The following is a 13,457-nucleotide window of genomic DNA, read 5'->3' as shown; positions in this document are numbered from 1 at the left end:
TAAATGTGGTTGTCTTTGCAGGGATAATTATACCCTACAGATAAATCCAAATTCTGGATTGTGTAATGAAGATCACCTCTCCTACTTCAAGTTTATTGGCCGGGTAGCTGGAATGGCAGTTTATCATGGCAAACTGTTGGATGGTTAGTATTCAGCTTAAACCTTTCTTATATGTAATTATAATTATTATATTATAATGTAATTATAATGTGATGATCTGATTTCTTTCACTTGGTAATCATTTAAAAAATATTTGCTTTCTTGCAAGGTTTTTTCATCCGCCCCTTTTACAAGATGATGCTACACAAACCAATAACACTTCATGATATGGAATCAGTGGTATGTCATTTTCACTTACAATATGTAGAGAGAATAATTTAACGGGCAACTGAATATTTTAAAGAGTTAGCTTTTAAAGATGAAGAAATTAATAGATTATAATGTTCCAAAATATAAATGAACATTTCCCCCAACATTTTATTATGAAAAACTTCTAACATATAATAAGATAAAAAGATTTTACAGTGGACATGTGTGTAGCCACTATCCAGATTCCACTACTGGCTTTTTATCTATACTTACTTATCACACACCTATTCAGCCCTCTATCCATCAATCCATTTTATTTTTCTGATACATTTCAAAGAAAGTTGCAGATATCAGTAAACTTCTCCCTAAATACTTCAATATGCTGAACAACATTTTAATGTATTTCTCACATCAATATTTGAATTGTAATCACTTATCATGCATGGCATATGTTTTCAAAATATCAGTTCAAAGGCAAGACCTTGAGATTAGGCCACTACAAAGAAACAGAAACATAAGGATTAAATCCCTCACCATAGCCCATGCTGAATAGCTTCAAACACCGTGTACACATGGGTTCCAAGACCTCTTCCTCAGTACCAAGTTCACTTTGTATTCCCTTCCTGTGACACAATATCAGTGTGAACAGTATAATTCTTTACAAATCATAAGGCTGTACAGTTACTTGAGTTGGTTAATTGAGATTCTGTATTTGAGGTTATTCTATAACGTGGACCAGGTATAAATAACAGCCTCCCCACTGCTACTTAAACAGTACACACACAGTCTCACAGGCCACAGAAAGGTGCTGTGTGCTCCTGGATAGCCATAGAAGGTAGGATTCATCTGAAAGCTGCTGTATTGACCTTTAACTGGGTAATAAAATGTTTACCTCCACTACTTCCACACAGAGATTAAGTTCTAAACTTTTAAGCAGGCCCCACTCTAGTGATGTATACATTTTTTCTCTCACACATACTAGTCATCCATCTCTATCTATATAAATAAAAGGCTAATATACTAAGTGTCCGTCGGGTAATGACATCATGTAGCAACGCCCAGCTTCCTCTCCCTAGCGACTAGACTCCTTGCAGTGTCTTCAGCCCAGGAACACGACTTGCTTTATAGCCAGGTGGAAACATTTTACACTTTAACCAAATGTCTGTGAAGCGTTTTCCCATGCCTCATCTCATTTGATCCTCACAGAAGTCCTGGAGTAGGTAGATAGGAGACTCAGTGGAATCCTATTTTTTTCTCATTAGCCAGGAAACAGAGATTTAGAAAGTTTAGAAACTTGACCCGACTGAAAAGAAGTAAAAAATGGTGGACCTTGAAAATGGCTTCAAGTTTTCTCACTGCACAGAATATAGTCTAACACTGCTGCAGTTAAATATTTTACCCTTTGTTCTTCCTGCGTGATCTACAATAATAATCTGCTTTGTGTTGATATTTACTGCTGTGCTGCTGACAATTACCTGAAAGAGAAATTGGGATGCTTCACTGGGCTGGAAAAAGTTTAGCTAAATCAGAAAGCAGGTCTAATTAAGCAAGTTTATTCTATATCTATAAAAGGCTAAGTTGACTGCGCATGCACGATACACATAAAACTCTTGCTGGCGCCAATAGCACGCGTGTATTTCAATCTGTCATTGTCGATCATGAATTTGGTTGACACTTCTATTATAGAGAAAGGGTGAATAGTGATATTAAAATATTTCTTCTAATTAATTTCCTTTCAATGTGCATGAATTCGTGTATCGGGCCACTAGTTTATAATACGTGTGAATGTATGGAAAAGGTGTCCAGTGACCTTTTCACCTTTGGTCCCATTATTCCTTCAGACTCTCAGTATACTTCCTTTGCAGGTGCAGGTGTCTTCTTTTTATATGTACACAAATGTTAAATATGTAATTTTCCCTATCTAGGATAGTGAATATTACAATTCACTAAGATGGATTCTTGAAAATGATCCAACAGAACTGGACCTCAGGTTTGTCATAGATGAAGAACTTTTTGGACAGGTTTGTAAACTTTGATGAATTAAAAAGGTACATGAATTATGACACAAATGTTATAACAAGTTTGGACATTAAATAATGTGTATACTCAAAACATTTCTGTGCTCTATTTTTAAATTTATTTTCCAGTAACAAAAGCTGTCTCTCAGCAAGAATTTCTGCTTTCTTTGACATTTGACTCATTCCGTATTTATTTTAGTAAAACTAGTATTTTAAGTTTTCTTAGTTTTGAATGGATTTAATTTAAAACACCAGGTTTCTGGTATAACTATAATATGTATTTTTTTTTTCACTAAACTAACATATGAAGGTATCATACTTTATTTTAGACACATCAGCATGAGTTGAAAGTTGGTGGATCAGAAATAGTTGTCACCAATAAGAACAAAAAGGAATATATTTAGTAAGTATTTCATTAGTGTTTTGCTATCCTTAGTAAATACTTCGCTGGAAATAATTTTGTACTTCTTTCCAGGAAGACTCTATCATTATCTCTCTTTCCCAGTAGCTAGAGTCATGGTGTCACTTTCTCTTTCTTTAACAATGCTGAATCGCCCACTCAGATTCAGGGTTTACCTTGGGCTTAGCTAGTCTTTATTTTGTTTGTTTCTACAAAGGATAAATATGCCTTGAATTTTTTTTTCTTGATTTGTGTGAAAAAGACAGACTTCTTTTGTTTCTTTTAGCCTTGTAATACAGTGGCGATTTGTGAATCGAATCCAGAAGCAAATGGCTGCTTTTAAAGAGGTACTCATCTTCTTTTGTTTGCTTTTCTTTAATATCAAAGTATAATCCATAAATTGTAAATATTGGGGCTTCTCATATTTGAGAAAAATTAGCATATGACTTCCCAATTTAATTATATTTTTATATTAACAAAATACTCAATCATTCAAGAGATCCATGCAATAAACCTTGACAGTCCCCCCTCCCGTTGCCCTTACCTTTCCCTGTCCCACTCCTTTCACCTTAAATGACCTTAGTGAACTGAGGAACCAGAGTGCTGTACGAATAGTGGGATACACCATTTGTTTCTTTTCCTGTATGGGATCACACTCTACATATTGGTTTGTGACTTGTTTTCTTATCACATATTTATTGGAGATCTTACCATGTCAAGAGATATAGCTGTCATTATTTATGGCTGCATTTTATTCATAATATTAATTCTTAAGTTATTTAAACTTCCCCCAACTGGTAGACATTTGGGCTATTATCAGGGCATTTATTTCTTAAGCTAACTTAAAATTTCCTGTTAAATATTTTTTACATACTTTTTCATTTATTCAGTATTGAGCACTGTCTGGTGCTACATCAAGCAAAAAGACATAAGCCGTACTATTAGGGAGCAGAGAATCTAAAACTTGAAATGAACAGACGCAAGCCTGAAGTGCTAGGGAGGCCCAGAAGAGAGGGAGAGACCAGAGTGGGGAGAGTGGAGGTGGGACAGGGAAGGACTAGAGGGATTGGCCAGACACAGAAATGCAGTTCTGAGAGGGCAGCAGTTGAGACGGACTATACACACATTAGACAGCAGACAAGCAATTCCAATACTGGAAAAGAGGACGCAAAAGGTAAAACTAAACCTGGAGAGCTGGCCAAAAACCAGGTTGTGAAGGGCCTGTTTGTTAGTTTTCTCTGAAGTCCAGTGAGAGGAAGGGAAATGGTGTTAAGATGCAATGTACACTTTAGTCAGACCATTCTGGAAATGATGTGCAGTAAATTAGAAGGAGAGGTCTAGTTGGGAAAGAATCCAGGTGAAGAATGGATTAGGAACCAAGAAAGTGGTGCTGTGGGTGCATGTGGATGGTCTTCAGGAGGGGAGATCCACAGCATAGGGTGATTGAAGGATGGGTAATTGGGGTGGCAGTATGGATTTGGGAATCGTCTGTGAATGTGTAGTGGAGCTGTGGACCAGATCAGATGGAAAATTCAAAAGAACAGGAGGGTGAGAGAGGATGGCCACATGTGGAAACCTGGGAACACCAACGTTTGAAGGACGGACAGTGAGAAGAGGAGACTTCAAAGGAATTAGCAAAGGCAGACAGAGACTAAGAGCAAAACCATCAACAGCCAAGTTTCAAGAACCAAGATGATTTCAACAATATACTGCAGAGAAGTCAAATAAGACACGGAATCAGAAAGCGCTCATTGGATGTAGCCGCAAAGTTGCTTTGACTTTTCCCCAGGACGGCCTCAGGGACGCAGTGGCGTAGAGGTCAGACTGCAGTGGGTTGAGGGATGGACAGGAGGTGAACAAATAGATCTGATAACATATAACACTGTCAAGAGCTTGTCTGTGAAGAGAAGAAAGGGGTGTTTGCTCTTTTGTTTTTAACGTAGCTATGGCTGGAGCGCATTTAAATGCATAAAGAGTAAGCTGATAAAGAGGAGGAGGTTTAGTGCGGTGACCTTGAGGAAGCAGGTGAAGCGCGGAGAGGGGGTGGTACCTCTCTCCACGGCAGTGGGAAGGAGGCCATGTGGATGTTGGTGCTGGCTGTACATGGGGAGGTGGAAGGTTGAGTGAATTCCATCCTGCATCATTGCCTCTATGTGTCTCTCAAATAGAAATTATCTCCTGTGAAGAAGGGGTGACATGGAGGAGGGGGAGGCTTGAGGAGTACAGGGAAGCTTTAACCCTTTGCACTCGCTTGCTTTTTTCTCGATTCCTTTATTCTAATGCTAACCGTGTCGAGTCACACTCGACATCCACGTGCAAAAGGTTAAAATTGCCACTTTGAGGAATCTCTGAGAGCACAGACTAGGGACACACAGCTTCTCGCCAATATTGAAATCTCGGTTGAGTGGAGAGGTGGGTTGTTGTCAGGGCACCCATTTCTTAAGCCAACTTAAAATCTCCTGTTGAGTCTGTATCACATAACTTTTCATTTATTCAGTATTGAGCACTGACTATGGGTCTTGTGCTGTATCAGGCAAAAAGGCCTAGCTATCAGGAAGCAGAGAACCTAAAATGTGAAATAGACAGACGTAAGCATGAATGTGTCATGGTGGGATCTATGTGGATGTGGGGTTTCTCCAGAAGCACCCAGGAGCTGAAGTAGAGGATAGCCCATTGACCCTGCTAACCAGGTTTTTAAATCCACTCTTTCTTCTAGGGATTTTTTGAACTAATACCACAGGATCTCATCAAAATTTTTGATGAAAATGAGCTAGAGGTGAGAAACATTTTTACTTTAAAACGGAACTTTGGTGCTCGTTATTTTTCTCATCTACAGTTTGACATTTCTGATTATGTAGCTTCTGATGTGTGGGTTGGGAGATGTCGATGTGAATGACTGGAGAGAACACACCAAGTACAAAAATGGCTACAGCGTCAATCATCAAGTCATCCAGTGGTTTTGGAAGGTAATCAAAAGCTTCTGTTTTCATAAATTACTTTCGATAGATTCGATCATATTTAACTATACTAGCTACTTTCTCATACATAAGACAGAATATAGACCAGCAAAAGGTATCTTTGATTTCGTACTATATACATCTACCTTCTGGGTATGGTCACAACCTCCATCCATATTTATAGATACTAGTAAGTAAGTAAAATGTTCAGAATCTAGCAAATGGCAGTGACAGCTAAAATGGGCACTTACTTTCTTATTGAAGAAGGGACTCTTCAAGAGAACCTGTAATAAACTGCAGTGTATTGTCTAGGACAGCGGTCGGCAAACTCATTAGTCAACAGAGCCAAATATCAACAGTACAACAATTGAAATTTCTTTTGAGAGCCAAATTTTTTAAACTTAAACTTCTTCTAATGCCACTTCTTCAAAATAGACTCGCCCAGGCCATGGTATTTTGTGGAAGAGCCACACTCAAGGGGCCAAAGAGCTGCATGTGGCTCACGAGCCGCAGTTTGCTGACCACGGGTCTAGGACTCCTATGTAGCTCCTTTAAATGTGATTTTCAGTCGTATGGAGAAATGTGTATACCACTCAATAATATCAATAAGTATAATTTTTAAAAACCATGACTCACTGAGAAGAGATTTTGGTCACTTTATTAGGCTTACTCTCTTATAAGCCTTGGAAACAAAGTTTTCAAGAACTTCATAAACAACCCATAAACACAAGGTTAACTAAAAGAAACATGCAGATTTACTAAGTGGTCAGTAATGCTCTAACGAAATTCGGACAGCATACTTTTCGGATAGTTTTGGTACCTTTTTCCCAGTGAAAGTCTTAAATGCTGTTTTTATGTTATTCAGGCTGTTTTAATGATGGATTCAGAAAAAAGAATAAGATTACTTCAGTTCGTCACTGGCACATCTCGGGTGCCTATGAATGGATTTGCCGAACTATATGGTAAGGGTTTTCCATGCAGCATTTAAAAATGGGGCAAAGCCAGTTGTCTTTGTCATGGCTGATTAGTCTTCAAGCCCCTATCATTCATACAGACATTTAGCTTAATAAAAAAAGGTTTTTAAATGATTTAATTAGATACACTCAAGAAGGCCAAAATATATGTACACCTTCTAATGAGATAGCAAAGGAGAAAACTGGAATATGAAGTGACTTGAGTTACTTTTCCTCCTTGAATTTTGAAGTTCTCCTTCCAATACGGAAAAAGCGTTGCCTGTGGTGAGTTTAGGGCAGCATGTCAAGTTCCACAGAATGTTAATAAGTGTACAACAAACAGCAAAGAGTGTCATAGTAGAATACATACGGGAAAGTACTGGGCTACACAAAGTTAAACTGGTTTCTTTGGGTCTTCTTCAGAGCCTTTACTGTGGAAAAAAAAAAAAAAGCAGGTTTTTTAAAGTTATTTGATCATGGAATCCTTGGGGGGGGGGGGCGGGGGCGTGATTTGGAGGGTGGAGAGTCTCATTAGGCTACTATTTCTCAGCCTTGTGGGAAATGGCGGACTGGGGATAAGGATGCACCTATCTCTTGCTATTTAGAATAACTATTAATTAAGTTTTCTATAAAGTGAAATTCTGTGCTCTTTTTTTTTTTTTTAATCCTCACCCGAGGATATTTTTCCATTGATTTTTAGAGAGAGTGGAAGGGGGGGGGGGAGGGAAGAGAGAGAGAGAAAAACATCGATTTCTCACATTGATTGATTGCCTCCCACGAGCACCCCAACCAGGGCAGAGGATAGACCTGCAACCAAGGTACATGCCCTTTACTGGAATCAAACCCAGGACCCTTTAGTCCACAGGCCAATGCTCTATCCACTGAGCAAAACTGGCCAGGGTTAAAGTGAAATTCTATATAGCCTATCAAACTATTTTCTGGTCTATTAACCTCATAGCTCTAGAGGTTAAAAAAAAAAAAAAAGAAGAAGAAGGGAAAAAACGTACTGTTTCTGATATAGAGCACATCAATTTGTCTCATATCTTAACATATTGTTTATTGGAATTACATTTATTTGCTTTTAATGATACCAAGCCTGGCCAGGTAGCTCAGTTGATTAGAATGTCGTCCCAATACACCAAGGTTGTGGGTTCGATCCCCGGTCAGGGCACATGCAAGAGTCAACCAATAAGTGCATGGATAGGTGGAACAACAAATCAACGTTTCTCTCTCTGTCTCTCTCTCTCTCTCTCTTTCTCTAAATAAATAAAGATACCAAGAAGAATAAATCATTCAGAGAAAGTATTGCCAGGAGTGGAGCCCCACTCAGAGCAACAAAGATTAGAATTGTTCATGGAAGGGGAAGTCAGAGGATACTGACTGCTGCCGAGGTGGTTGCTAGGCTGACTTTTCCGGGCATATAGACAGCTCCTGCGGCCTGATGGGATTGCTAGCCCCCTCTGTCTCCTCCTTGGGAAACCTATCTCCTTGTTAAGCTTCATCAATATTTGCTGGCAGAACCTGTCCAGCTGCTGCCCCTTTTTTAGAACAAGCATGTCAAACTCACGGCCCGTGGGCTGCATGCCTCGTTTATTTGTCCCATGTTGGCCTTTGAGTTTGACATGCTTGATCTAGAATAACCATCCACAGTGAGAAGAATGCGAGGGAGCTTTGCTGCAGTCAGTGTGCTCATTCCCTGCCTAATTGGATTTCTTGGCATTTGTCTTGCTGGTGTTTTCACCTGACTCCCTTTCCCGCCTCTCCTGCTATGCTGTAGCCATTCCGTAGAGAAAATCATGGCAAACACCCTTTTCATCTCTACCTCCACCTCCCTCTTCTCTGCATCCAGGCCTACAGCCAGCCACTGATTTCACAAACTTTGGAATTTGAGGAAAATATCCCCCACACACAGCCAGAGATGTTAGTATTAGAATATAAATTCAAGTTCTTTTGTATTTACAAAGGACGATGTTGCTACAAGATATTAATATTAATATGTGATATTATCTAGCCAGTGAAAACTATGTTGAGTGTATATAGATTGACTTAGAGGGAGTCTTCCCAATGGATTGTTCAGTTGAGAGAAGAGGCTGGGAAATAGATAAGACTTCGTATTCTGGAAAACAAATAATGACAAACGTGCTGAAGTGTTAATAACTGTGAACGTAATTGTGATGTGTGAAAAGCAATGCTTTTTAAAAACAGGATGGAGAAAAGTATGGAAGGTTACATGTTGGGTTGTCAGCATTGATTACCCGGGAGGTTGGAGGAGGTTGAGAATTAGAGGAGGAAGAGCGAAGTGAAAACATCAAAGGAAAAAAGTGTTTATCAAAATATCCAAAATAAAAGGAAAATGTCGCATGTATAACGTAATCACATTCTATTTATATGCACATGCACAAAAGATACATGATGGGATGTTTACTCAGATTTAATAGTGGAATCTGAGGTGATTTTAACATCATTATATTTTTCTTGAATTAATTTTTGCAGTAAATTTTGTAATCAGAAAAATTAAAGCTGTTTCCAGTGGGACACCTAAAAAAAAGAAAATGCTCGTGAAGGAGGCGGTCCACAGAAACGCAGGGAGCCCTGGCCGGCGCGGCTCCGTTGGTTGGTGTCCTGTGCACTGAAAGGTTGCCGCTTTGATTCCTGGCCAGGGCACCTGTCTGGCTGTAGGCTCCATCCCTGGTAGGGGGTGTGCAGGGTGCAGCCGATTGATGTTCCACCCTCACATCAGTGTTTCTCCTCCTTCTCCCTTCCTCTCTCTCTCAAAATCAATTTAAAAATCTTTTTTGAAAAGGAGAAAAAAAGAAATGCAGTACTAGGAAACAGCAAAAGCACCTTGGGACATCTCACCCCAGGGGCAGAGTGGTTCAGTGGAAAAGGAATCCTCATTTCATGGCTGGGCAATAAAACCTTCAAGCACAGGACAGCCTTCATTTCTTCTGAGTTTAAAACAACTGGATGCGTTCTCTGTGTGTTTAAGTTTTGCAGTAGAAAACGTGAGTTGTGAAATGCCTAGGGTTTCCTGTAAAGAGTAAATGAAACCAAAGCAACTTTTCTTTCTGATAGGCTCAAATGGACCACAGTCTTTTACAGTTGAACAGTGGGGTACCCCTGAAAAGCTGCCAAGAGCCCATACGTGGTAAGCAGATTCTTACACGCTGAGAGAACAGGTTCTCAGAGCAAAGTTCTTTTGGTACTGAAGGCCCCTCTGTGCTATGGAGAAGGAGAGGGAGGGAAGGGAGGAGGAGAGGGGAAGAGGAGGAGGAGGCAGCAACACCAACCCAAGGTAGGTTGGAGTTTGAAGTCCAGGTAGCTGCACATTGGAGATGCAACGTCAACTGTTTACCCTGTGTTGCCGCCGTCGCATGAATGATGGGTCATGTCAAGAGGGTAGAACATTGCCTTCCGGAGGTTAAAGTGACAGAGGAACCCAGACATTTGGAGGTGGGGGCAGAGGACTTTACCAAGAAGTCCTGAGGGGAGTCCTGTATCTTCCTTCTCCCCCAGTGATAACATGTCTTTTATCCTCGCTTTGTCTGTCTGTCATAACCAGTGCCTTTCTGTTTTTCAGCTTCAATCGACTGGACTTGCCACCCTATGAATCATTTGAAGAATTATGGGATAAACTTCAGGTGGCAATTGAGAACACTCAGGGTTTTGATGGAGTTGATTAGATTACAAATAACAATCTAGGGTGTTTTACTGCCACGTTTTTATAAGCAACATCTTGACTTAAAATTTTCCGGGGAACTACTAAAACTTAGCCATTGATCCTTCCCAGATATTGGGGAAAATCACAAAAATGCATTAGAAGAAATAGTGTGATGACTTTACCAGTATTTCATCCTCTTTAAAAGAATGTGTTGCTTTTACAGTTGTTTCATTCTATCTTTAGAGTTCACACTTCAGGACCTAAGTCCTTTGTGCCTGAAATAGTGAATGTGTCCTTAACATGTACCTCTTTTCCAGTATTCGTCAGGCAGTCCTTTCTTAAACTACTGAAATGATAACTGTGAAATATTTGTGATAAGTGTCATGTATGAAGTTTGATGCTTTTTGAGAAGGAAAACCCAACTTTGGAAAAGGAGACTTAAATACTGAGTAAACTACACAATACTGAGTGCTGCCTACAGTTATTTATTCCTCTGTAGCCCTATCTAATGCACCTTCCTGCCCACATTTTTGGAACAGTCGTGGAAAGTGTGTTACTATATTTTTAGTCAACTGACTCGCTGGCAATAACAGCAAAAAAATTGTTTACTCCTTCATTTTAAAAGTATTTGGTTTTTGTTAATATGTGGTTTTGCTCAATGAAGTGGTGTATAAGATGTGAAGCGAATTCAGATTTGCAGAGGGTGGAAAGTATTAACGCCGTCCTCTTGCCTCCATATCCTTGTGGTTCATCGGAGTAGTCATCACTCTCATGTTGTAGTTTAGTTCAAGGAATTCCCTCTTCCCACATTAAACTAAAGCTCCACAAAGCAGTATTTCTAAGTACATCTCGAAGAACTAAGTTAAATGTATAGTACTTGCCTTTACTAGACATTCTTTACACTTGCACAATTATGTAGTAACTCTATGTTTACAGGGTTTATTATGTTTACACATTAAGCTAATTCCTGTAGTTGCCTTTTTATATTTTTAGTATGTCACTTTAGTCATAAAACCAAATAATTTGTTAAAAAAACAACCAAAGAGTAGCTATAATGCATAATTTGTATTAAATTTATTACCACATTTCTTATGCTTTTAAAAAAATATATACTGTTTACTTTGAAAGTGATGATGTTTTACTATAACTCCCAAACTCTTTAGCAAAATGTTACAGGTAGAATCCTACTTGAATCAAATTCAAGTACCTGAAAACCACCTCCATCCGACAAACGTGTATTAAATGTCTGCTGTACACATAGCACTGTGCGAGGCCCTGGGTGAGAGTCGTCAGCTCCCGAGAAATCTAGCTCAGCCCTCATCCACAAGGAACTTACCAGCATGTGAATGCATTTTTAAACCATCATAGGGGTGAGCAGAACAAGGTGAAAGGGAGCGTGTCTCAGTGTGCCTGCCAAATTGTGCACCAAGACTGTGTTTCTGTTGGAATGATGATATAGAAAATGCTCTTGGGAAAAGCTAAACCTGTTTCTCATTATGGTATCTTGGGGATTTAGGAATAATTGTAAATATCATATAAGTGTTATGAATCCTCTTAAATACATATATGTACATATACTCTGAGAGTTGTAAGAAGTGCTTCTGGCTATGGGTTTAAGTTGGTGGGTGTAATAAGATGGTTACCTGCTGGCGCCTGGTAGAGATCTCGCATGTGACAGGAGCAAAACCACTTTCCAAACAGCTCAGCTTCGGGGAAGGAGCTCGCAGATCACTGCTCTCTGTGTTTCATCTCCACTTGGGCTAACTGGCGTTCAGGCAACATCGGCAGGCAGGTGTAGTCCTTGATGTTATCACTTACCTGCTGTTTAAACTGAAGCAACTTATTCAGCCTCTCTGGGCTCCCCGTTTCGTCACCTGTCAGATGGGAATCATCATGCCCATCCTCAGTGTCGCGTCAGACCCTTGTTTTGGAGAGGTGTTTCGTGAAGTATTCTACAATCAGAAGATGCTTTGTGCCGGCCATCGGATTTTGTCAAATCAGGCATGGACACTAACTATACTCCCAGAGAAGACTCTCTAATTCTTTTTTTTTTATTTAAAAATAAACCGACTGCTAATAAACAAGGAAATAGGAACATCTCTGATACTGAATACATACACACATACATGCATACATATGTTTAACGATGCATGGGCCTTACCATCAGAATCCATTTTCTCCACATCAGCAACGCAATTAACATGGGCCAGTAAATTTTGGAATGTTCTCGTTATGTAGAACTGAATGTGAAAACTATTTTTGTTAAAACAGAATTTTACCACCTGCGTGCTTAAATGTCACTTCTGTAAAATATCATAGCCGATATCAGAGCTTGAGAAAATATAAAGCTCACTTTTCATCTGATGTTCATTTGGATGATCCTGTAACTCAGATAAGTCAGGGCGTTAATAAGACCAGACTCACCCCCCCAGCCCCCAGCCACAGACCATCTTCCCTCTGTCTCCCAGCAGAGGCCCGGCAGCCTGGGAGACACCTGTATCCGGCAGCACAGCCCCTCACCCCAGACAGAACAGCGTCTCTAATGCATTCTCTGGCTGGAGAGGGAGTAGGGTCATTTTCTTAAAGCAAGGAGATCATATTTTTCTAGAAATGATAAGCACATAATTTTAGCCAATATTTTCTCTGTAATCAAACAAATTTTAACATAGACATAAAATTGTATTACAAATGCATTTCATCCTCACTGAAAAGTAAATGCTGTTTTCATTATTTATAATACTAAAATTATTCCATATAATTATTAAGTTAAACAGTTCGTTCTGATTCTAAGCCATTTGACCTTGTTTTTAAAAATCTGATATGGTAAATCTATATATATTATCAAGATTAGTGTATCAAAATTTATTGAATACTTTAAAGTATAAAGTCATTTTTTAAAGATCTTGATGCCTCAAATAAAGTTCTATTCTCATTTAAAAATACTGTGATTCATTTTAAATAGAAATGCCTCCAAGCCAGTGTTCTGGGTGACGTCTCCTGGTCTACTCCTTTGCAGCAGCAACACAGATGGGATTCTCAAGACAACTCTGCTTTTATATCTGATGAACTAACATCATTATATATTACACACAATTAACCATAGGTAGTCTCCACTTTACTAGCAGGCCTTGTTCCAAAAGTCTGATTGTTAGTGAAATA

At 39.3% G+C, this 13,457-nt stretch overlaps 1 protein-coding gene across 3 annotated transcripts in view; it reads left to right on the top strand.

The window, feature by feature from the left end:
• Positions 1-13,246, top strand: part of NEDD4 (NEDD4 E3 ubiquitin protein ligase) — a 116,951-nt gene extending 103,705 nt beyond the window's left edge. For 2 of the 3 annotated variants that reach the window (XM_079767565.1, XM_079767564.1), the window contains exons 20-29: positions 22-143; positions 269-339; positions 2,235-2,330; positions 2,657-2,730; positions 3,014-3,074; positions 5,444-5,503; positions 5,586-5,693; positions 6,550-6,646; positions 9,713-9,785; positions 10,218-13,242. In XM_079767565.1, the coding sequence (XP_079623691.1) occupies positions 22-143; positions 269-339; positions 2,235-2,330; positions 2,657-2,730; positions 3,014-3,074; positions 5,444-5,503; positions 5,586-5,693; positions 6,550-6,646; positions 9,713-9,785; positions 10,218-10,320 (865 nt within the window). In that variant the 3' untranslated portion in view covers positions 10,321-13,242. Of the gene's footprint in view, positions 1-21; positions 144-268; positions 340-2,234; positions 2,331-2,656; positions 2,731-3,013; positions 3,075-5,443; positions 5,504-5,585; positions 5,694-6,549; positions 6,647-9,712; positions 9,786-10,217 lie in introns of all 3 variants that reach the window. The other variant, XM_079767566.1, reaches the window with a different exon arrangement.
• Positions 13,247-13,457: the final 211 nt, after the last annotated feature.

This window comes from Cnephaeus nilssonii, assembly GCF_951640355.1.
Source record: "Cnephaeus nilssonii genome assembly, chromosome: 4".
Taxonomy (NCBI): domain Eukaryota; kingdom Metazoa; phylum Chordata; class Mammalia; order Chiroptera; family Vespertilionidae; genus Cnephaeus; species Cnephaeus nilssonii.
Note: the sequence above shows the minus strand (reverse complement) of the source record. Positions and strands in the feature narration are given on the sequence as shown.